General features: G+C 41.9%; 1 protein-coding gene across 1 annotated transcript in view; it reads left to right on the top strand.

Annotated features, from left to right (window-relative positions):
* LOC102834744 overlaps positions 1 to 26,186 on the top strand; it is an 81,482-nt gene that overhangs the window by 7,679 nt on the left and 47,617 nt on the right. The window contains exon 2 of the mRNA XM_006872160.1: positions 15,919 to 16,256. Coding sequence (XP_006872222.1) covers positions 15,919 to 16,256 — 338 coding nt within the window. The remainder of the gene's footprint in view (positions 1 to 15,918; positions 16,257 to 26,186) is intronic.

Genomic DNA, 26,186 nt, shown 5'->3' with positions numbered 1-26,186 from the left:
ATAAGACATAAAATCAAAAGCTGAAAATATAAAGATTCAGAATTAGAGAAAAGGTATTTTTATATGTCTTTTTATTACTGCTGTCAAAATCTAAATGTATAGCGAAATACCAATTAATAGTGTGACAGAATACATTTCTTGTGAGTAGATGTGATTCAAGTCAAGAAGCATCAATCTGAAGGGATTGGGAAGTTGCTCCAAAGAGAGGCTAGTGAGAAAGTTGTGTGGTCTGGGCTTGGGCACAGTTGTTTCCTGAAGATCATTGCCATTTTTCAAACAAGACAAATACCTAAGACAAAAGGATCTCAGCTAAGTTGCTTGACACGCTTTGATTTGATTTGAATGGAAAGTGACTTTGGGAATACAGTTTATTCCTTAAAGGCTCATAGTTAAAATGGACACCTGAGGACAAATGCTCTGTGTTGTTGCTGTTGAGTGCCTTCGAGTCGATTCCGACCCATAGTGACCCTGTATAGGGTTTGCAAAGAGCAGCTGGTGAGCTTGAACCACCGACCTTACAGTTCAAATGACTTTGCAGTCTGACGCATTAGCCCACAGCGCCATACTAGTCCCTCTAATTCTCTGGATCCAGAAATTTGGATTCAAGGAAAATTGAAATGATTTTTCATTTTCTCTTATTTGATCATGATTGTGCTCTAGAAGCTTTGGTCAGAAGCACTCAGAAGCCGGAGTCCGGCACCATCCAATTCTACTAGGTGGTGGTGGTTCTTATGTGCTGTGGAGTTGGTTCTGACTCACAGCGACCTTGCACAGGGTTTCCGAGGCTGTAAATCTTTATGGGAGAAGAAAGCCTCATTTTTCTCCTGTGGAACAGCTGGTAGTTTCAAACTGCTGACCTTGAGGTTCGCAGCCCTACTCATAACCACTACGTTCCCAAAGCTCCTGATCAAGTAGGTTATCAGATGTGGAGTTGTGTTCCGTCTGTTCCTTGCTGTCCTGCTGCCGCTCGGGACAAGCAGAGGCCATGTGGATGGCTGCTTGTAAGCTTTCCAGACCCGAGACATTACATAATGAACTAGGAGGCAGACAAAGAAACATGAAGAGCAGTTGGCTGAAATGGCCCAGGAAACCATGACTCTTAGACCTAACAGATCTCAGGAGGTGTTCGTTTATCTATAAGCAATGTCAGTAACTGCTTTTCAGGTACCTCAGCAGCAACTACATTCTGCAGACCTCAAACTGTATTTTTATGATAAAACTAGCAATGCTTATCTATTATGGTACAAACTGTTATTTTGTAAAGTCATAGCTCAGACGGTAATTTTTCTCTAGCTGTGGTCTCCATAACTTAATATGTTTATCAACAGAAATTTCTAATTCAAGAGTTATTCTAAACCCATCTGATTATTTCCTTTATTTCCTTTAATGTGAGAATCAGCTGTTTAAATAATTTATGTAAAGTATCCTTTGATAAGTGTTTTTCTCATCTAATGATTTTAATCCCTTTTAAAATTTCTTTTCTGGTCTTAACTTTATGTTCCTTTCATATTTCCTATTTTCCTTGTTGGTTAATTAATTACATTTAAACACACTGTGGTGTTGTTAAGTGCTGTCGAGTCGGTTCCAACTCATAGGGACCCTATATAAAGTTTCCAAGGAGCGGCTGGTGAGTTTGAACCGCCGACGCTGTGGTTCAATACAACGTTGCTGTCCCGTGCTTTATCCCACGGTACCACACCAGGATTACATAGGAATACATAGGAATAACATAATCAGAACCAGTTCAGATGTGCAATTAAATCCAACAGATAAACAAACCTGTTCAATAGATAGTTTAGGAGAAAGGAAAATGATTTCTTCAGCAATATCCCCACGTAAAACTTTTAAGAATCCTTTAGACCCCTCAGTCCTATTTATTTCATTTCTGGTCCAAGTGATTTTGCATCCATCACTGTGTGTTAACACAGCAGATTCTACACAAGAGTTCTAGAAATCTTGATTCCGTCGAATGCTATCCACATTCAAAGTATTTTTCACAGTCCTTTTTATAAACTTGATATGGTCTTGTCTTTTGTTGAAATATTTTGGCCGTTTTCAGCAAGTGAACAAAGTGAAAACTTCAGCCAATGGACAACTTAGAAATGGCGAGGGTTACTTCACAATAACATTTAAAGTCAATTTTAAAAGCCTGATGCAAACGTGTCTTTAAACATAATGATTAACTTGATTTTCAAAGAACTTCAGATATTTATAATAATATAATATAATGCCATGTAGTCAGGATATACCAAGAATATACCAAGATTGGACATCTGGTGTGATGTTGTATGATCAGCATTAGACTCCGAACCACAAGGTTGGCAGTTCAAACCCACCAGCTGCTCCTCAGAAACCCTATACCAGGTCGCTATGAGTTAGAGGTGACTTGAGAGCACTTAACAACAAGAACTGAGTCTTTAAGCATCTGATGTGAATCCTGGTGTGGCGCTGTAGAACAACAAACACTGGACTACTTACTAACTGCTAGGTTGGTAGTTCAAACCCACCAGCCGCTCCTCAGAAACCCTGTATTGGGTTGCTGTGAGTTGGAATCAACAACAACAACAACAAACATCTGATCGTAATAAAGACTGTGGGTAAACAGTGCACTTCCTGGTTAAAACCATGGTCTGTGATGAGACCAAATTAGCATTTAAAACATCTAAAATCGAGACTGTGATAATATTACACATCGTTTGTGGCTTTCCATGATGTTTCAGAGTTGTCAGGAGTTTATCACAGGTCACTGAAAATGTGGTAGCGTAGTGGTTACGAGTCAGGCTGCCAGCCTCAGGGTCAGCAGTTTGAAACTACCAGCCATTCTGTGGGTTAAAGATGAAGATTTCTACTCCCGTAAAGATTTACAGCCTCAAAAACACTATGTAGGGTAGCTATGAGTCAGAAGCAGCTCCACAGCACATAACCACTTCCGTATCATTGCCTAACTACCAAACCACTGAGAATCATGACCTGGCCAAGTTGACACATATTTTAGGCAGACACAATTCAATGTCCTTGATCGTAACTACCAGTAGACATCCTGCGCCCACCATTGGCCATCTTCTCTTTGTGAGTGACATTTTGTACTGTGTTTGCTTACAGTCAGCACTGATGGGTAACTTAGAGGCTGGGGCAGGTCTGGGTCATCACAGTTTGTGTAGTTGTGCCAAGTGGGTGGGTGGGGGTTTGGGATAAGGAAGGGTGGACATCTGTGTGGTGTCCACATACATGAGCTGTCATGCTTGAACATTTCTCTATGCATATCATTATAAGTTTAACTGTCATTATTAGCAATATATTTACTAGACAGAGACACCCTGTAGTATCATTTTGATACTATCCAAGGTCTTATCCGTGTGGAAGCCAACTAAACAAATGAGGTAACTCAAATAGTTACAAGTTAAGGTGGCTTGGAATCTAATTTTATTAATATCTTGTTCTACAGTTATGGTATTCTCAGCCATTGATAACATATGTTGGCTGTGGCACATACTCTACCTTGTTTGAGCTAGCAGAATACCAAAGCAATGTGGTTGTTAGAGTCTCATGAGGTTTTTTTTTTGAGTTACCATTCTCTCAGAAACCTTGTCAGCAATTTGAGCCATAATTATGGTAAATTTCTGATTGAGGTCTCTAATTCAGCTGTTACAAATGATACACATGATGCAGTGGTGGTGGCGGTGTGCCGTGGAGTCAGTTCCAACTCATAGCCACCCTGTACAGGGTTTCTGAGGCTATAAATCTTTACAGAAAGCCTCATCTTTCTCCTGCGGAACAGCTGGTGGTTTTGAACTGCTGACTCTGAGGTTAGCAGCCCAACTCATAAACACTATGCTACCAGAGCTCCTGTAAATGATGGAGTGGAAGTTTTTAAAAAGGCCCGTCCCCAACTCAGGTGATGGACTAAAGGAGTTGCATTAAGAGTCCAGGCTGTAGTTACGTGGAAATACTTAGCATCACTCTTCCATCAGTTAGCTGCCTGGCGCTGTAAGTATCTGAAGGAACGCCAAGGGTGCCTATAGTACTATATTGTCTGCTCCTTCTCCATCCGCTAACACAATTAGTGGCCCAAGCTACAGAGTTATTAATAGGATGCTAATTATGTAAATTATAAGGAGCTCTGGTAGCGTAGTGGTTACGAATCGGGCTGCGAACCTTAAGGTCAGCAGTTCGAAACTACCAGCCGCTCTGTGGGAGAAAGATGAGGCTTTCTGCTCCCGTAAAGATTTACAGCCTCAGAAACCCTGTACAGGGTCGCTATGGGTCGGAACCGACTCGACGGCACTTAACAACAACAACTGGTAGTGTAGTGGTTACAAGTCGGGCTGCTAACTTTAACAGTGTTCAATACTACCAGCTGTTCTGCGGAAGAAAAAATGAGGCTTTCTGCTCCCGTAAAGATTGATAACCTCTGAGCCCTATGCAGGGTCACTGTGAGTCAGAACTGACTGCACAGCACATAACCACCACCAATTATTTAAATTAAGGAGCTCTGGTAGTGTAGTGGTTACGAGTTGGGCTGCTAACCTCAAGGTCAGCAGTTGGAAACTACCCGCTGTTCCGCGGGAGAAAGATGAGGCTTTCTGCTCCGGCAAAGATTTACTGCCTAGGAACCATGGCACACCCCCACCACTATCACCAATTATTTAACAAATTGAAGTCCACCATAAAAAGAAATACACATCTGCCATACAAAAAATGCATTCACTGGGGGGCATAATACAGTAATTGGTAATTTTCATTAAGTTAAAAACAAATTGTACAAAAACTAAGGGTCAGTAATAGAATACTTGTTGTTAAGTGCCATCGAGTCGGTTACCACCCATAGTGACCCTCTATAGGGTCTGCTGGTGAGCTTGAATTGCTGACCTTGTGATTCAAACTGACTTCACAGCCCAGCATATTAACCCACAGCGTCACACCAGGACTCCAATAGGATGATTATAAGTAGCTAATGTACTAAAGGCGCTCTGGTAGCATAGTGGTTACGAATCCGGCTGTGAGCCGCAAGGTCAGCAGTTTGAAACTACCAGCTGTTCTGCAGGAGAAAGATGAGCCGTTCTGCTCCTGTAAAGATTTACAACCTTGGAAACCCTGTACAGGGTCGCTATGAGTCGGAACCGACTCCACGGCACACAACAACAATCTACTAAAGGAGTCCTGGTGTGGCGCCGTGGGTTAATGTTTGAACTGTAAGGTCGGCGGTTCAAGCTCACCAGCTGCTCCTCGGAAACCCTACACAGGGTCACTGTGGGTCGGAACCTACTCAATGGAACTTCATAACAACAACAACAATCTACTAAAGGAGTCCCGGTGTGGCGCTGTGGGTTAATGCGCCAGACTGCAAAGCCATTTGAACTGCAGGGTTGGTGGTTCAAGCTCACCTGCTACTCTCCTTGGAAACGCTAAATAAGGTTAATATGGGTCGGAACCAACTTGAGGGCACTTAACAGTAACAACAACAATCTAGTAAAATTAGCATCGATTCATAGACTTATATATTGCTTAGGATCTACATTTTCCCACACAATTTCTATAGTGATTTGTATATAGAAATTAGAATAATTGGAATAATCATGAACCAAAACTTTATGGGCTTTTAAAACAAGAAACTTGTGGAATATCTTGGTCAGTTGTATGGAAGGAAGATCAAAGTTGAACCTGAAAAGCAGGTTTGTTTTGATCAGTGACTAACTTTTGGAGGAGGTACGAGATGATGATTATAAATGGGTATAGCCAAGGGTCAGCCTCCAGGCTAGGGAGAATACCCTAAAACCAGTCAGTTTACTGACCCTTACAACTGATTGGAGAATCTAACAAAAACACTGACCTTTAAGCAAAGGAAAAAGAGGAAAAGCAAACACCCACCAATATTCACTTCATCTTGTTGGTTGTGAAATGATATAGGAGGAGGAGGAGGAAGTTTTTTCTCTGTGGGTGCACTGGGGATTCATCCAAATGGGGAGTTTTAGATCTCCAAGGCTCTTTTCTTATCACTGCTTCAAAAAGGCATCCTTATGTTGAATAAGGTGAATCCAAGACTTGGTGATTTTTCAGGACAAGAATTGTTAATAACACAAGATAAGATATTTTTCCATTTAGGACTTGTGTTGTTAAGTGCTGTGGTGGAGCTGGTTCCGACTCATAGCAACCCTGTATAGGGTTTCTGAGGAGCAGCTGGGTCGCTATGGGAATCGACTCAACGGCACTTAACAACAACCACAAAAGGGTACCACAACTTGTCTGTCAGCTTGCCATACTCTGGTGGCTCTTGTGTTATTGTGATACTTGTGTTTTAAATATCAGCACCATCAGTCAGAGTGGACAGAGTTCAGCAGAGCTTCCAGACTAAGAGAGCAGAAGAGAGTGGGACCACTTCTGAATAGCTGACCATTGAAACCTTATAAATAGCAACAGAACATTATGTAATATGCTGTCAAAAGATGAGCCCCTTGAGTTGTAAGGCACCCTAACTGCAACTGGGGTGGAGCTGCCTCCTCAGAGTAGAGTTGACCTAAGGAAATGAACGGAGCAAATCTTTTCAGGACCTTGATTTGCTGTAAACATCCATTAATAATCAGAACATAGATTGTATAAAGTATAAATCTAGGAAAATTAGAAGTTGTCAACAATGAAATGAAATATATAAAGATTAGATATCTAAGAGAGCTGAAATGGACAGGTATTGGACATTTTGAATTGGATAATCATAGGATTTACTATGTCAATGTCACGCAGGTATTGGACATTTTAAATTGGATAATCATGGGGTTTACTATGTCGGGAATGATACAATGAAGAGGAATGATGTCACATTCATCGTCAAAAACATCTCAAGATCCTTTTTTTTTTTTTCTGCCTGGTTGCATTCTTTTTTCTTTCTTTTTTTAACTTTTTATTGTGACTTAAGCAAAGGTTTACAAACCAGATCATCATCTTTACATTCAGCAAATCACACACTTGTTCATCACAATGATTCCAATCCCTCCCTTGTAACAACAGTTACCCCACCTCCTCCCTGTGGTTCTGTTTGCATTCCACCCACCTTCCTATCCCTTCCCACGTTGCCCTTAGGAAAATGTTGTCCTTTTGATTTTGAATGATTGTCAAATCTATGGTGTGTGTACCTTGCTAATGTTGTTGCCTGTCCCTATAAACCTGTGACCTGTTTAGTGCGTGGCTGAAAATTGGGGCAGAGGGTGAGTTCCCTTCCAGACCTGAAAGGTGGTCGAGAGCTATAGTCTCAGGTTCCGCCAGTCTCTTTCTGACATTGTTTGTTTTTAATAATTTTGAGTTTTGTTCCACATTTTCTCCTACTCTATCTGGGAAACTCTAATGTGATCCCTTTCAGAGCAGTTGGTAGTGGTGGCCAGGCACCATCTAGTTCTGGTCTCAGAGTGTGGCGACTGCTGTCCATCTGTTCCATATGTCCAGTGAACTAACTGATCCCAAGCCTCCTCAATTTTCATCAGTCTTCTTTCTTCCACACAAAGGCGACAAGAAGAGTTGCACCAATAGATGGCCACTCATGAGCTTTCAAGATCCCAGATGCTACTCACCAAAGAAGAACATTGTCTTTGTAGATTATATTTTGCCAGTTGACACTGGTGTCCCTTGAGACTTTGGTCCTGAGCCTCAAGGCCCATTAACTCACGACCAGAAGGTATTTGGTAATCTCTAGGAAGTTGTCAACTGTTTGCCTGCTATATGCTCCACCACATTCAGAGATGCAAGAAAGGTAAAGACTCATGGACATATATCCTCTTTCAGACCCTTAGATATTTATATCCCATCTCTATCTATTCAGCTAAGTCTCAATCCATGTATCTGTTCCAGAGTTGTGTATCTATAACTATTTTCCTCTATCCCCTTTGTTGTTGCTGTTAAGTGTTGTTGAGTTGTTTCCGACCCATAGTGACCCTGTATAGGTTTTCCTAGGAGCTGCTGGTGAGCTTGAACCGCTGTGGTTCAAACAGACTTCGCAGTCCAGCGCATTAACCCACAGCACCACACCAGGACTCCCTGTCCCCTTTAGTCCATGAATGTCTTCCTAAGTCTTCACCTATCTTTGTTATTCTTCTGTCACTTTCCTTCTTATAAATTACCCTCACCAACACCCGAACTCATATGTGTCTGTCCTCTAGTTAGTGAATTACCCTCCCCTCCCTCCAAGTACTGGTAACCGGCAACAAATTTTTCCTTTAGATTGGAAATCTTTTCTTAAGATTTTACAATAATGGTCTCATACAATGTTTGTCCTTTTGTGTATGACTAATTTCACTCAGCGTAACATCCTTCACGTTCATCCATGTTATGCAGTGACTTGCAACTTCCTTATTATTCTTCAAGGTAGCATAATATTCCATTGTGTGTATGTATCAAAGTTTGTTTATTCATTCTTCCACTGATGGGCACTTAGGCTGTCTCCATCTCTTTGCTATTGTGAATAGTGCTGCACTGAACATTGGTGTGCATGTATCTACTTGTGTTCTGGCTCATATAGCTTGTGGATATATGCCAAGTAGAGGGATGGCTGGGTCATAAGGTAGCTCTATTCCCAACTTTCTGAGGAAGCGCCAAACCCTTTTCTAGAGCTCTGGAACTATTTTTGAGTCCCACCAGCCATGTAAGAGGGTCTCAGTCTCTCCACACCCTGGCCAGTATTTGTTTTTTTAAATTTCCCTGGTAATGCTGGTGTGAGATGATATCTCATTGTTCTGATTAGCATCTCTATAATGCTAATGTGTGTGGTGCTGTGGGTTAATGCGCTGGACTGCAAAGTCCATTTGAACCAAAAGTTTTATGGTTCAAGCTAACCAACGGCTCCTCACGCTTCACGGTCGCTATGGGTCCAAACTGACTCAATGGCGCTTAACAACAGCAACAATAATGTTAATGACCTTATAATGCTAAACATGTCTCCGTATGGTTATTGGCTGCCTGAATGTCTTCCTTGGTGAAGTGTCTGTTCATGTGTAGTTCCCATTTTTTAATAGGGTGGTTTTCCTTTTTCTTGTAGAGGTCTTATAGTTTCTTATAAATTTTAGATATCAGCAAGGCAAGCAATCAAATCCTTTCAGTACAAACCCCCCTCAAAGACTGAAACTCAAAGAGAACACACGAGCAGGCATGTTATCTCTCTGGCGACCACGTAGGTCTACATGTGAGTGGAAGTGGGGGAAAGGCAGCATTGAAGACATGGGCTGAGTTTGACCACATTCCATAGACACCCGTTGACCTGGGAGATGAGAGAAGAGGAAGGACTGGTTGGTCTGAAGTGTGGTGAGATCTAGGGACTCCTAAGCTCATGGACAAGGACATAGCCATGGAGGGCTAGAGCTGAGAGTGAAGCAGCCAGCTGATATGAAGTGAGGGGAGATGAACAAGAATGCCTAAACTTGCAGATAGTACCCATTTGACAAAGCTTCGATGGCTTGATGATCGGAACTAGAGAAAGATTTTTAAAAAACTAATTTTTGATACAGGAAACAAGTGTAAATTGTTACAATTTGATTCACTTGACCTATATTTATGGATATAGTAGCTCAAAATACCAGGTGAGAGGGAAGGAATTTTGCTTTGTTTATTTGCCAGCTATCAGATGCCGATGGTGAAGGGACTGTAATTATGGAGATGAAACAGACTGTATGATTTGTGGAATGTTCAGATGATCATTTTGTCTGTAAACCGTCACTCAATTCACAATAGTTCAAAAAGTTTAAAAGTTTAAAGATAAGTAAATAAATGAGAAATAAAATTAGAAATCAATTATAGGAAGATCAAGGACATAAAATCCAATACTTGGAACCGAAAACCCCCTGCTTAAAGCTACTGGGTAACAGCACTTATTTAAAACACTTTTGCTGAGGCTTGGTTTGTGGCCTAACATAGGGTCTGCTCTGAAGAATGTTCCATGTGCACTGGAAAAGAGGAGTATGGGGCTGCTGTTGGGTTGAGTGCGCTGTATAAATCTGTAAGGTCAAGTTGATTGTGTTGTTTAGTTCCTCTGTGTCTTTGTGGAGTTTCTTTTTGGTTGTCCTGTCCTTTTTATCGAAAATAGTGTATTGTAGAGTCATCTATTTCTTTCTTCAATTCTATTAGAGTTTTCTTTACATATTTTGTGACTCTTTCATTGGGAGTGTAGATATTTGTTATGGTTATCTCGTCTTGTTCAATTGACCCTTTAATCCTAAAATAACGTCCTCCTTTGTTTCTTATGCGGTTTTTGCCTTGAAGTTTATTTTATCAGAGATTGATATATTGCCACTCTTGCTCGTTTTTGATGGCCATTAACTTGATATATTTTTTTCTTTGTGTAGTGCTGTGGGATGATGCACTGGACCACAAGGTCGGTTTGAACTGAAAGGTTGATGATTCCAATTCACCAGCCGCTCCTTAGAAACCCTATGCAGGGTCGCTATGAGTCAGAGCCGACTGTCTGACACTTAACAACAATGAAAATTTTTAATCTATGTTTGTCTTTGTGTGAAAGGCGTGTCTCTTGTAGACAGCATAGTGAAGGGTCGTATTTTTTTAATCTGGTAGTCTCTGTCTTTTGGCTAGTGCATTTAATCCATTGACATTCACCATAATTATAGATAGGTATGAATTGACTTCTGGTGTGGCGCTGTAACATCAGTACTGGACTGTGAACCACAAGGATGGTAGTTCAAACCCACCACCCGCTTCACGGAAACCCTATATAGGGTCACTATGAGTTGGAACCGACTTGACAGAACTTAACAACAACAACATGGATTGATTGCAGTCATTTTGCTGTGTGTGTGGTTTTTTGTTTTGTGATGCTATTGTTTCTGTGTCCCATATATTCTGTGATGAGTTCATTTTTTGTGTGTTTCTTCTTGTCAATTTCTTCATAGTTTCAATGTTTACAATCTCTTCATAGGTTTTCCTTTCTTGATTTGATTGAAGATGTATTAAGTTTCTTTGAGGTTACACTGTACTTTATTAATTTCTTCTCCTATTTTAAAAGTCTGTTTTATCTTGAAATCTTTTCAACACCTAGAATTCTGAAACTATACTTTTCCCTCCCTTCGCTTTGTCTTTGTCAATCATACATTGACGTCTTTGAGTTCCTATTTTCAGTCCTGTAGTTTTGTTCGACTCTGAACACTTCCATATCTGGACTGAATTTCAGGTGGTGTTGTCACGCATGTCAATCTCCGGTAGCTGTCTATTGTTGGTTCTTAGTCCAAATGACTCCCTTTAGTCGTTTTTGTAAAGTTGGTTTGTTTTTTACAGTCCTTTAATTTCTGTTTATTAGGAAATGCCCTAATTTCACCGTCACATTTGAGAGACAGCTTTGCTTGGGATGTGATTCTTGGTTGGCAGTTTTTTTCTTTCAGAGTTTTGTATGTGTTTCCTGTTGCCTTATTGCCTACGTGGTTTCTGCTGAGAAATCAGAGATTGATCTCATTGGCTTTCTTTGATAGTATCATTTCGTTTTTTCCAAAACTGCACCCAGAATTCTTTCCTTACCTTTGATTTTGGACAGTTTTGATTATGAGATGTCTTGGTGATTTTCTTTTGGAGTGTATCCTGTTTGGGGTTTGTTCAACTCTTTGAATTCTTATCTTCTCATTTTCCATGATGTTATGGAAATTTTCTTCCAGAAGGTCCTTAACTATCTTTTCTGTGGTTTTCTTTGTCTCTTCCTGTTCTGGAATTCTGATCACCCATAGGTTATTCCTCTTCGTTTTGTCCCACAGGAATCTTAGGCATTTTTTCAGATTTTTTTCTTTCTTTTTTTTTTTTTCTGATTGTTCTTCTATTTTAAGAGTATTGAGAGATTTCTCTTCAAGCTTGCTTATTCTGGCTTCCATTGATTCAGTTATACTCCTTTGTCCTCTACTTGTATTCTCCGTTTCTGATATCCTAGTATTGATCTTCTGGATTTCTGTTTGCAGGTTTTGTATTGTTTCCAGTGTTCTATCTATTTTATTTGAGTTTTTCTATAGTGCTTTTTTTGAATTCTTCTTTGTTTTCCTTGACCTCTCTATGAAACGTTTGGATGTACCTCAATACCATTCTCCTGAATTCTTTTTCAGGTAGTTTCAGTGCCTCTTCTTCCTCAAAAGTATTTCGAGTCCTGCCTGTTGGTCATTTGTTTGAGCTAGTCTGTCTTGTTTCTTCATGTGAATAGAAATTTTCTGTTGCTTTTCTATACATTGTAGTGTTATTGTTTTTGTAGTAAGTTGATGAATGTATGTTGTTGTATTCTTAGGTGCTCACAGTTGCCTGTTGGTGGGTGTGATCAGGAGATGAGCTTAGAGAAGATCAGAGAGCTCGCTGTTCATACAGTTTTATTCAGAGTGGATTTAGCCAATGTTGATCGTAGTTGCTGCTCTAGTGGATAGCAGCTGGTATTGACTCTTGTCCAGTTGGTGGGGTTGTAAAAGGTAAGGCTGTGGCTTGGTGTGTGGATAAAGTTGCTGTCTCCTGTCATGTGATGTAAGAAGAAGGAAAACAAACAAGTGAAGAGCAGCCCACACAGTGAAAAATGAAAGTCCGTGTCTTTCTGTAATGAAGTGGTGTGCTGCGCCACCTACTGGCCTCTTGCCTTCACAACTGCCTGAGAAAGTCCAAAATGGCCATGCTGCATCTGCTGGCCCACACAGATCACCCATCTTCCTTCCTTCCTTTCTTTCTCCCTCTGCCCCGCCCCCCGTTTTTCTCTACACATGTCTGTTCAACCGCCTCTCATAGTTAGAGCCTGTCCAGGACTGGCCAGCGTCAGCTTTGCTGATTTGGATCAGAGCCTGCCATGGTAGGGTTATTGTATTGTGTTGTATCCTCCCTGGGAGTCACAATCTCCCAGTGACTCCAATGGCCTGGAAAGCAGTAGATTCCCTGGAGTTGTATGCTGGTCAGAAAACCGCACCTTTATCTGCATGAGCCACAGGTAGGTTTCTGCAACACGAATATGTTTTCTTATCTGTAAAGCCGTTCGTGTACTCTCAAGATGGCTGCAGCAGGTTCTGTTGGTGGCTGCTGCTCATCCATCCCTTCTTCTCTTGCTGCATCTATTCAATTCTCTCCCCCAGTAAGCACTCAAATCTACTTTTCTCTCCCTTCCTATGGGGCTCAGAGTTTCAGGACCATCCTCTGTATCTGTCTCATCCGATTTTCCATATCCTTACTACAGAGAACCTGCACAGCCTTTCTGCCCTGTCCGCCATCTTCCTCCTTCTCCTTCAATCTCATCTTTCCATGAACTTTTTGAAGCCCCCTTATGCCTATGTGTTGGTGCTAGTCACTCCTGAGTTATTTGTGACTCATGACTACCCCATGTGTTCCAGAATAGAACTGCTCAGAGAGTTTTCTTGGCTGTAGTGCTGTAGGATCAGCACTGGACTGCAAACCACAAGGTTGGCAGTTCAAACCCACCATCTGCTCTTTGAAAATCCTATACAGGGTCGCTATGAGTTGGAGCTGACTTAGCAACAACGGCAATAATCTTAGCAGAAGCAGATCTTTAGGCTTCTGTGATACTTTTGGGTAGGTTCAAGCGACTATCCTTTAAGTTATATAGGGTTAGATATGCACTTGGGTTTCATGATAATAAATTGAGTCCAGAGAACTAGGCTACGTGAAACTACTGACAGTTGACTTTTTTGAGTGTTTCAATAACAACTAAAATAGACCAACTTAACAAAAGGCCATATTTGTCTGAATTTTGCTTTCTACTGACCAATAAAGATTATTGTTTAACTTAGTTAAAATATTGCTAATTAAAATAGTCTCACTTTAATTACAATTTTCATTTAATTTTATTTTAGTGGAAGCTTTGTGATCCTGGTGGTGGTGGTGGTGGTCATGTGCTGTGGCGTTAGTTCCGACTCATAGCGACCCTGTGCAGGGTTTCCGAGGCTGTAAATCTGAACGGGAGCAGAAAGCCTCATCTTTCCCCCACGGAACTTCTGGTAGTTTTGAACTGCTGACCTTGAGGTTAGCAGCCTTACTTATAACCACTACGGTACCAGAGCTCCTAAATGGAAATGCTCCAGGTGAGACTCAAACTCACAACCACGGCATTTGCTCTTGCTGTCGTATTAGTGCTGTGTGCTAACTGATTGCCCCGTGGAGCTCCTTGAAATACTAGGTATCGTTCAAAACATTTTTTACTACGAGACAGCAACATAATGTTTAACGTATTTTTCTTCGTTTTGCTATTTCATAGATTTTCGTAAGACATGTAGTTTTACAATATTGAATTTAGACCTTATATGTATATCGTATTCATTCTGGGAAGAATATGATTCTAAGTCCAGCACTTTGGGGACTAGCAAAGCAGAGTGATACATTAGCAGAACACACAGCCCTTTTCACTTACTGAATCATGAAAGGGTTTCCTTTGCATTCAGAAGTGATTTTGCCTCTAATCCTTTAATATCATAACAAGAAACCATAAAATTCTGATCTTAGAAGAAATACATATAACTTTAAATATCCTCTTTTTTTTTAAAAATTTTTTTTGTGAATTGAGTGAAAGTTCACAGGGCAGATCATCAATTTTACATTCAAGAAATCATACACCTTGTTTCATTACAGTGATTATAATCCCCTCCATGTACCATCAGTTAACAGTATTTCTCTCTATTCACTTTAGCTTTTTTTTTTTTTTTTTTTTTCAAACACTCACACATGTATAATAATTTACACCACCAAAGGGCACATTCTGCAATTCTGCCTCCTGGCTGCCGCCAGCTCTTAGTTCTTCACTACCCATGAATCTAGATTCCTCAGCTGCTCCCTCTCTGCCTCCATCTCTGGTGTCGCTGCTTCTCTGGATAAAGTCTCATATTCCATTTGTGCTCTTCTCCCCTGATTGTCCTAGGGTATTTTGTTTCTGGACTGTAAGATTAACTACTCTCCCGTTTTTGTTACAAAACTTCTACCTTTACAGTTGTGACAGTCGCAATTAGTCATGATAATAATTACTCACTATTGAATCATAAGAATCTTATTCCCATCTCTTTTCACCAGACCTATGTAGACAAGATGAAAACTATTCAGTGGGGACTCGATATTCGCCCCCACACTCTTAAACTAAACTCCCTCTTGAAAGCTTGCAAGCCAATCACTTTGTGCCTTTATCGCCCCCTCATTTTAAGTAGCCAATGTCTAAGTTGCCCGTCCCTAAATATCTTCTTAATCTTTACTTATCTACCTAACCATTAGATCGTTTCCTTAACTGGTATTATTTGGAAAAATACATTATTAAAAATGCTGAATGGCTGTGTTTTCAATGAACTCACAAGAATCTGAGCCAAAATTGGTTTTGGTAGGAAAAAGACAATTTCTTGCTCTCAGGCTTAAATCTAGGCTGTTGTAAAGTATCTTATAAAACTTTGTGAAGCAGATAATTCTTAACAATATGCCAGTATCCTTCAACTAATCCCAATGAATGTATGTCATCACTGAAGTCCTTTGTGGTGCTGCAAGATAATGCGCTGGACCGCAAGGTCACCAATTCAAGCCCTCCACTCACTCCTCGGAAACCCTAGACTGGGTCACTATGAGTTAGAACCAACTTGACGGCGCTTAACAACAACAACAATTATGAAAAATAACATTTTTCTGAATCTAATTGAAGTTCAGAATTAGGTTTTGCTTTGTTTTTTTACTTTCAGATAAAGTTATTTAGATAGATTGAGCAGAGTAGCGATTTTGACATAAATTCTGTTTATTTCACTTTATTTTAATTTAAAAATAAACAAAGAACTGATATGTATGTAAAATAAAGCAGAACATCTTTCTCTTTTCTGACTACTGTTACCCAGAATAAAGTGATGGAACATAGTTTTTACACATGTTACTTCTTTATTTTTATTTTTAAAAGTAACTTTAGAAAGTGTATTCTCAAAAGAATTATATCGGTGCTGTTTACTTTTGCAGGAAATTTTTTCAGACTCCAAACTCCAGTTTCCGCAGTAAGAACGTTTTCCATGTCACAGTCATCGTATAAAGTATCCGATTCTGTGTGGAATCTGGGCCAACTCAATCACGTCGCCATAGCAGTGCCAGACTTGGAAAAAGCGTCAACATTTTATAAGGATATCCTTGGGGCCCAGGTCAGTGAAGTGGTCCCTCTTCCTGACCATGGAGTATCTGTTGTTTTTGTCAACCTGGGGAATACCAAGATGGAACTGCTTCATCCCCTGGGCAGTAACAGTCCGATTGCGGGTTTTCTGCAGAAGAACAAAGCTGGAGGAATACATCACGTCTGCATTGAGGTATTTCAATTATTGAAATGCTTGGTGTTTTCATTCATTCAAAATTTTATCTTTTGTTTCTTAAGACGATATTGTCACTCTCAACTTCTGTTTAACTCTTTAAGGGGAATGAAAATAATATTCTTATCCCAAGCTGGATCCATAGGTACCTTTTTCCCTTCTGTTGTTGTTGTTGTTAAGTGCCATCAAGCTGATACCGACTCGTAGCAACCCTGCGCACAACAGAATGAAACACTGCCTGGTCCTGGGCCAACCTCACAATTGTATTCATGTATTTCATTGAAGTCTGTATTCAGCTGCCACTATATAGGCAGATATGTTGATTTGAGCTTTTGCTACAGCATTTATTAATATACGACCCCAAATATAAAAGGATGACGTTCTGGTGTGGCGCTATAGGATAAGCACTGGACTGCTATCTACCAGGTCAGGGTTCAAATCCACCAGAAACTCCTCCGAAACCCTATACAGGGTTGCTATGAGTCAGAACTGACTCCATGGCACTTAACAACAATGAGAACAATTATCAAATGAATCAACTACTTTTCGTATTACAAGAAATTAGGAGAACGAAGTAAGAAAATATATGTATATAATTTCCATAATTGCTTTAAATAACTTTTTTCTTATTATAAAATGAATACATTTCAATGAGTGATTATGATTCATTAAATGCTCTGAATTGTATCTGTTAACAATGCCTGGAAGAAAACATGAAGAAACATTCATGAACATTCTCACTAGAAAGCTTATCTGTTCAGATATTACTTTTGTAGTATTAGTAACACTGATTATACTTTAGTTGAAATTAACTTGATGAGATTATTATTCTGAAAGAAAAGAAAGACATAGCTAAGACTTTGGCCTTGTTCCTGGTCCCGAGAGAGTGGGGTTGATTGTAGCGTGACTTCAGGGATCCATTCAGTTTACTTTTATAAACACATTGGTATGCTGTGTACTACACTCAATGCATGCCTTCAGTAATGAGCAAGATAAGGACCATCACAGTGAGGAGGGAAAGGTGTTTAAATAGACAATGACTCTCATCAGTAGAATTAGTGAAATGTGTTCGCAGTAGCACAAAAAGGGGAGAGATTGATTGCTCTGGACCAGCTGAGGGGATGGAAAGACATCACAGGGCATGAGTTAGAATGAAGGTGAATGAGATACCCGTGGACAAAAGGAGGAAGGTATACCAGGTAGAGGAAACAGCACGTGGAAAGGCATAGAGTTACCATCGTAATGTCTAACATTTACTGAGTCTTCTGGCAATATGTAAAGTTCATTTTGTTTAATTTTCATAACTGCTTTATGAGAACACTGTCAGCTTTGTTTGACAAGTGTTAATGTATTCAGTCACAGTAGTAAGTAGGTGACATGGCTAGGGATCAACTCAGGTTTGTTTCTGCACAAATGGTGTGGGGTGATGTCTGTCCTCCTCTGACTTCACAAGGCAGGTGGAGGAGAATTCCCATCAGCACCAGCCCTTGACCAATTCCTATAAGGCGGAGACCAGACAGGCCATCTCCCTTCACGCTTTACCAATTCTGATCCCAACTGTCCCCTCCTCTGCATACTTAGCTTCTCTGCTAGGGTGAGAGTCATTGTGATGGAAACGCAGAACTCACACAGCACACAATGAAGGGGTTTACTAGAGAAGTAACCAGTTTACAAGTCAGGATCAGAAATACCCTGGAGAGAGTTCTTTGGTTAAGACAGCTTTTTCTCATTTGTGCCTGCAGGCATGCCTGTCTGCTCTGGGGCCTCTCAGCCCTGTGACCCCTTGGCCTCTGCCCTGCTTGGGCGTGTTACAGAGCCCCTTTAGAACTGCTGATACATGCTCAAAGGGCCTGCTGCTCTGCCAGACGCTGCAACCCAAAGGCACTTGGCTCTAGCTCCATGAGTCAGCACACCTAGCTTCCTTGATTAAGTGCCTGGAGGTGACCCACCCCACAAATGAGTCTCTTGCCTGAAGACTTGCTCAGTGGGCCCAGGAGCCTGCAACTGTGCTCAACCTTATGCTCTTGGTTCTGCTGCTACTACCTTCTCCACCTCTTCAGCACGCTTCTCCCTTCCACAGCCCCCGTCTCCTGGATTGAAGAGATTCAGCACAGGAATCCCAAGGTTCAAGTGATGTGATCCAATCCTTGTTCTTTCCGATTCTGAGGTGACTAATTTTAAAGCCAGTGGAAAGGCAAAATTGACAAACCCCCATGTTAAGAGTTTCATAACCCTTTTTGTCTGTTCCCACCCAGTTATGTGGTGGGAGTTACAAAGATTGTGGCTAGAAGAGCCAACTCAAGTACATTCACTCATTACATGACCTGCACTTGGCCTTTATCATGTTGTTGTTGTTAAGTGCCACAGAGTCAGTTCCAACCCACAGTGACCTTGTAGGATTTCTAAGGAGCATCTGGTGAGCTTGAACCACTAACCTTGTGGTTGAAACCCACTTTGCAGTCCAGCACATGAGCCCCTAGCTCCACAAAAGGACTCCTGTCACATCTTATTGGCTGGGTTTAAAATTTGAAGTGGGAAAGATATAAGACATTAGGTCAAGGAGCTAAACAGGAGCTAATATTTAGCCTTTAGCCTTTCAGTAGCAAAGAATGGTGGGTGCGTGGTGGTGGCTGTGTGCTGTGGAGTCGGTTCTGACTCATAGTGACCCTGTACAGGGTTTCCAAGGCTGTAAATTTTTACGGGAGCAGAATGCCTCACCTTTCTCCGGCAGAACAGCTAGTAGTTTCAAACTGCTGACCTTGTGGTTCACAGCCCAATTCGTAACCACTATGCTACCAGAGAATGGTTAGATGCACATTTGTAGGAGGTTTCTTTTCATGCTTAAGGAGAAAGATGAGGCTTTCTGCTCCCGTAAAGATTTACACCTGGGAAACGCTATACAGGGTTGCTGTGAGTGGGAACTAGCTCCACGGTACTCTACCACCACTTTTGGCTCCAGGTCTTTATTTGTGGACTTGGCCATTTGTCTAAGACCCCCTAGGATGAAAGGCAGCAGTAGCTGCCTTTGACTCCACTCTTCTCTCTCCCATACTATACTGTGTTCTACTTCAAGAGAGCTCATGCCTTCAAAGGAAGCTAGATATGTGGGAGAGGAGTTCAGTTAACTAAAGGAAGTGGAAGTGTACAGTAATGTTATAGGTAATTCAAATGTAGAGATTAAAGGGAGGAAATGAGAATGTGTATGTATATGAGTTTAATAGATTTGAAATGAGGTTTACTCTACTTGACAACTCCCATAACCACTCTACAAACAAGAACAGTGAATGACTTAGCAAAAATAGGTAGGTAGGTATATAGACAGACAGACAGACAGATTTATTTTATATTATTTATTTATTTTATAACCTCGGAAACTCTATGCAGAGCCCTGACTTGATGCACCACCAACCAACCCAATGTTCTGGGTTTTTTTAATGTTTTATTGTGAATTATGTGATAGTTTACATGGGAGAACATTAGTTTTACATTCATCCTATTGTATATTGTTTCATTGCCATGGTTACAATCCCTTCCATGCATCATCAACCAACCAAAGGATATACACTACAAGCTTGCCCCTTGGTCGTCAGCACACAGCTCCTCTTCCTCTCTGTGTCTAAAGTCCCCAGCTGCTCCATCTCTCCACGTCATCGTCTCTGCCTCCATCTCAGGCATCACTGCTTCTCTGGATAGGGTCCCGCTCTCCGCTCTTCTCCCTTGATGGTCCCAGGGACCTCCGCTCCTAGACTGAAAAGTTAATCACTCCCCTCCTTGCTATAAAACGTCTACCTGTACATTTCCAACCCTCACAAGCAGTCCAGATAACAATTATTCACTATTGTATCACAAGAGACCTATCTGCATTTCATTTCATCAGCCCTGCCTAGACAGATTGGATACTACTCACTGGAGATTTTACCTTCCTCCATGCCCTCTGGATCTAGGTTCCCTCTTGAAAGCTTGTATGCCAGTCACTTTTTACCTTTGTAGCCCCCCCAATTTGGGTAGCCAATGTCCAAGTTGCCCATCCCTGTCTACTCTGTGTGTGGAGGGGATGAGGATGATTCTTGCTGTAAGGACTTGTTCCCTCTTTTGAGCTACTGCATCCATAGGTGTAGGTCAAGTTCATCAAATTGTATCAGATTACTCTTTTTTTCCTCTTCTGTCTTCTTCTGGTTGAGCTCTGATCATCCAGTCATTGAAGCCAGGTCAAGTGGGTATTATCTGCAAGTGTGGGTGTTCTTGTGCATATGCCCTCTCTTCTTATCAGCTGGATACTTCACTCTCCACTCTAGTCCTCTGTGGCTATGTCACTGACTCAGGGCCCAAGAGTCCCCAGGTTTTGCCACCCTGCTGGCCAACCAGGTCTCCACCCGGGTTCACAGGAGTCTATTGAACGTTGTAGGGCTTAGCTCACCGCTTCATTGCTGTTTTTCCCTCACTTCTCCTTATCGGTGACGAATGTGATCACCAATCACAGCGTGTATTCCCATTGAGTCTTAGTCTTTGAAGGGGGTTTGCACTGACGGGACCCGACCACTTGCCTTGATGTCTCCTGGGTGAGCAACTTGTTTGTTCTTATAGTAACAGTCAGTTTGCCTCTATTGTTTTGTATTTTTCCAGTCAGTGTTTCTTTCAAGAAATATCTTCTGTTCTTCTAGCCGCTTCAGGCTGGACTGCTTGTCCTTTCAAGTGGAAATTTCCCATCTCTGAAGATCTGGATGTGGTTCAGGCTTCCACCTATAGTCGTATGTAATGCAGAAGCTCCGCAAGAAGCCTCCAGATTTATTTCTGTTTCCTTTTCTCTGTCATTACCCTAGACTAATGGGGCAATTATACCTCCATAACACATAGCTTATAGCATTGCTCCATGCATCACCATTTGCCAGCTAGAGGGAAGGGAAGGCAGAGAGAATTAAAGGCAAGTACCTATAAGGAGGTGGAGGTATAGAATTTACACAGACCGTGTTTGCTCGTATCCCGTTGACCTGAGCTTGGTCACACGGCAAACTTGTTTGTAAAAGACACGGGGAGATGAGTCTGTAGCTAGGCAGCTAATGTGCCTAGCCAAAACATTTGGATTGCTGTAACTACAAGGAAGAAAGAAAAATAGATGTTAGAGGCCACTGGTCTGTGACACACTTGGTTATTTTTCAAAAGTGGTAATGCCAAGATAGCATGATCGTTTTCAGAACAAAGGGATGCTACAAGATGTAACGATTACTCTTTTCCTCTTTTTTTTTTTTTTTCAAGTTTTTATTATGAATTATGTGATAGTTTACATGGGAGAACATTAGCTTTACATTCATTCTATCATATATTGTTTCATTGCCATGGTTACAGTCCCCTCCATACATCATCAACCAACCAAATGGTACACCCCGCAAGCCTGCGCCCCGGTCGTCAGCACACAGCCCCTCTCCCTCTGGATATAGAGTTCACAGCCGCGCAACGAGTACTCTTTTTTCCTCTGTGGCAGGACTGGTAATGTAGCGGTTACAAATCAGGCTGCTAACCTCTGAGTCAGCAGTTCGAAACTACCAGCTGTTCCGTGGGAGAAAGATGAGGCTTTCTGCTCCCGTAAAGGTTTACAGCCTCGGAAACCCTTTACAGGGTTGCTATGACTCGGAACCGACTCCACAACACATAACAATGATAAGCATCAATCTGAGATGATGGTGTCACAAGATTGACAGATGGAATAAAATCTTGCCTACTCTGGGAACAGGAAGTACATTTTTGTTGATTGAAGCTACTGAAGTTTAAGACTTCGTTATTTCATCCCCATATAACTTAGTCTATTCTGACTAATACCACCTGGGTCTGAAATCACCTTGCACTGAAAGTGAAGAAATCAGAGAGCTAGTCAGGAAGTGCTTCTTTGGTCATTGTCCTATCTACGGTTGCTACATAACACATTAAGGAGCTCTGGTAGTGTAGTGGTTACGAGTCGGGCTGCTAACCTCCAGGTCAGGAGTTCAAAACTACCAGCCGTTCTGCGGTAGAACGATGAAGCTTTGTGCTCCCGTAAAGATTTTCAGCCTCGCAAACCCTGTACAGGGTTGCTATGAGTCGGAACCGACTCCACAGCACACCAACACCACATAACACATCAAAGAGAGCGAGGTGGCTCTGTAGGGTAAGCACCGGACTGCGAACCACAACAAGCTCGGCAGTTCAAGCCCACCAGCCACTATGCAAGAGATAGCTGAGGCTTTCTGCTCCTGCAAAGATTCACAACGTTGGAAATCCTTTTCAGGGTCACTGTGAGCCACAGCCAATTCAACAGCACTTAACAAAAACAAAATGTTGTGCTTTATTCCAAAACTTTGTAGTGTTAAGTACCAACCCAACCATTTTATTTCGCTCAGGATTTTGTGGATTAGGAATTTGGGGGGGGGGGGGCGCTCATTTGGGCAGTTCTTGCTTGGGATATCACATGTGGTTGTTTCCGATGTTGGCCAGGGCTAGCATCTCTTGGAGGATTGACTTGGTTGGATGGCTGCAGGCAGTTGCTGCTGGCTGGCAGTTGTGAACTCAGCAGCACTATGTGACCACGTCCTCAGCATCATGAGTTAGAAGTAGTTCTGAGTGTAACTGGATTTATTATTGGGCAGCTGGCTTCCCCCGAGTGAATGTCCCAAGAGAAACAGGTGAGAAATACTTGTCCTTCCTTTCTGACCTACGCTCAGAATTCCCACAACTGGGTATTGGTCAGAAGCAATCTTCAAGGCAGGCTTGATATAAAGGGAGGGGTATAACTCCAGTCTCTCAGTGGGCAGTGTATCAAATAACTTGTAGTCATGTTTTTAAAGCAGCATTGTAGGCTAGGATAAGCTCTGGACTGCTAACTACAAGGTTGGCAATTCAAACCCACCAGCCAGTTCTCAGAAACACTCAACACTTAACAACAACAACAACTCACCCCACACTAGGAATCCCTGGGCGGCTTCAATGGTGAAGCATTTGACTAACAGAAGGCTGGCAGTTTGAACCCATCCAGAGGTGTATGCCAGGAGACCAGCCTGGAGAGCTAATCCCAAAAGGCAACAGCCTCGAACACTCTGTGGAGAACTTCACTGTGCACACAGGAGAGGGATGGGATCAAGAAACACAACAAAAAGTGGGATAAAGGACTGCAGTCAGTGACATGCGACAATGTGCGTTTGTTTGAATTGTTGGATGTAAGACTAGTGGTCTGCTCTGAAAACTTTCACCCATTCACAGTAAAAAGTGAAAAATAAAACTACCTTTAAACTATCAATAAAAAAGCAAACTCTCCTATAGCTGATCCCTTGTTATTGTTGTTAAGTGCTGTCAAGTCAATTCTGACCCATTGTGGCCCTGTATAGGGTTTCCGGGGAGCGGCTGGTGGGCTTGAACCACTCAACTTGCAGTTCAAACAACTTTGCAGTCTGACGTATTAGCCCACAGCGCCACCCCAGGACTCTAACTGATCCCTTACGCCATTCTTAATTCATACTAGACCATCTCTCGGAGTGCTGGTGTGGCACTGTGGGTTAATGCACCAGACTGCAAAGTCATTTGAACTGCAAGGTCAGTGGTTCAAGCTCTCCAGCTGCTCCTTGGAAACCCTATACAGGGTCGCGATGGGTCGGAACCGACTCGATGGCACTTCACAACAATAACAACAACATGACTATCTCTCCCCTTTTTGTAACCAAACTGTTAACGGGGTTCCAGGTACCCTTGACTCCTCTCCCCACCATCTGCCCCCTTCTCTTCTCTTCTTGCTCAGATCTCATTCTCTCTCCCTGTCATCACACCATTGACAATGGCTTGGGTAGCTCACCAGTGTCCTCCAAAATACCAAATCCAGTGACATTTTTCAGTGTGCACTATGCTCAAAATAAAGCTGGCATCACTGGCACGGTCAGCTGCCATCTCCTTACCTGGTATTAGGCTCCACAGAGAAGCCCTTTAGGAGCCTTCTATCCTTCTCTTTTCTTTTATGGCCCTTTCTAAATCCGCTTTACAGGTTCATTCTGCTCTCATCTGGACAATTTTAAAGAGTTCCTTAAGGTTCAGCCCAAGCTGTTTTCTCACTGAACACTTTTCCCTCATCCATTCAGGGAAGAAAACATTGACATTTGCTCAGGTGGTTGTTACTTCGACTCAGTAGAACTGCCCTGTAGAGCTTTCTAGGTGATAATCTTTGTGAGGGAGTCCTAGGGTGGCGCTGTTGGATAAGCACTGGACTGCTAACCATAAAGTCGATGGTTCAAACCCACCAGCTGCTCTTTGGAAACCCTGTATTATGGTTCAGTATAAGTCGGAACTGACTCGATGGCATTTAACAACAACAGTCTTTATGGGAGCAGATCACGACGTTTTTGTCTTGCAGAGTCAGTGGATGGATTTGAACACTAATGTTTCAAGCGCTTAACCAATGTGACACCAGAGCTCCTTATAGATCATGTAGGAAGTTGATAAACAACACAGATGCAAAAACTGGTTTGTTCAGCGTCTTCTGCACTAGACTACGAACCACAAGGTCCATGGTTTGGTGGTTCAAATCCACCAGCTGCTCCTATACAGAGTCACTATCAGTTGGAACCAACTTGACAACACTTAACAACAACAACAACCAAACTAGGAAGAAGCCCTTGTGGTGCAGTGGGTTAAGTGTTGGGCTGTTAACCGAAAGCACTGGTTGCTCTGTGGGAGAGAGAGAAAGCAGTTTGCTTCTGTAAAGATTGACAGTCTCTGAACCCTCTGGAGTAGTTCTACTGTGTACTATGGGGTCACTATAAATCAGAATCAATTCAACAATAGTGGGGAAACATCATCTTCTGGAAATGCATTCAATTCTGTATTTATGGTTGTCTTTTTTTTTTTTTTTAATATTTATTTTTCTTTTAAAATGTTAAATCCACCCATCAGAAAATTAACAGAGCTTAGTAAATTACATTTTTTAAAAATGTTTTTATTGTGAACTAAGTGATGGTTTATCTGGAAGAACATTAGCTTTACATTCATCCTATCGTATTTTGTTTTATTGCAATGATTGCAATCCCCTCCATGCATGATCAAACAACCAAAGGGTATGCCCTGCAAGCCTGCCCTCCAGCCGTCAGCACACAGCCCCTCTCCCTCCCTGAGTCCAGAGTCCCCAGCCTCTCCATCTCTCCATGTCATCTTCTCTGCCTCCATCTCTGGCGTATTGCTTCTCTGGATAGGGTCCTGCACTCCACTCTTCTCCCTTGATGGTTCCAGGGACCTCTGCTCCTGAACTGCAAAATCAATCACTCCCCTCCTTTTGTTACAAAACACCTACCTTTACATTTCCAAACCCTCACAGTCAGTCCTGATAGCAATTATTCACTACTGAACCACCAGAGTCTTATCCCCATCTCCTTTCATCAGTTCCATCCAGACAGGTTGGAAACCACTCAGTGGAGATTCTGCCTTCCCCCACACCCTCTGAAACTAGGCTCCCTCTTGAAAGTTTGTAAGCTAGTCACTTCTTGGCTTTGTAGCCCCCTCAATTTGAGTAGCCAATGTCTAAGTTGTTCATCCCTGTTAACCCTGTGTACCTATGGGGTGGGAATGATCTTCGCTGTAAAGATTTGTTCCCTCTTTTGAGCAACTGTATCCATAAGTATAGGTCAAATTCATCAAATTGTAGTGGATTACTCTTTTTTTCTTCTTCTTTCTTGTTCTAGTTGAGTTCTGATCATCCAGCCATTGAAGCCAGGTCAAGTGGGTTCTATCTGCAAGTATGGGTGTTCTTATGCATATGCCCTCACTTCATAACAGCTGAGTAAATTGCTTTTGTTTGTGAAAAAATGTCCCCCTCTATAATTCTTACGGGGGGGGGGGTTACAAAGGAGCTCTGGTAGCGTAGTGGTTACGAATCGGGCTGCGAACCTTAAGGTCAGCGGTTCGAAACTACCAGCCGCTCCGCGG

The sequence above is a fragment of the Chrysochloris asiatica genome, unplaced genomic scaffold (genome assembly GCF_000296735.1).
Source record: "Chrysochloris asiatica unplaced genomic scaffold, ChrAsi1.0 scaffold00184, whole genome shotgun sequence".
NCBI lineage: Eukaryota > Metazoa > Chordata > Mammalia > Afrosoricida > Chrysochloridae > Chrysochloris > Chrysochloris asiatica.
Note: the sequence above shows the minus strand (reverse complement) of the source record. Positions and strands in the feature narration are given on the sequence as shown.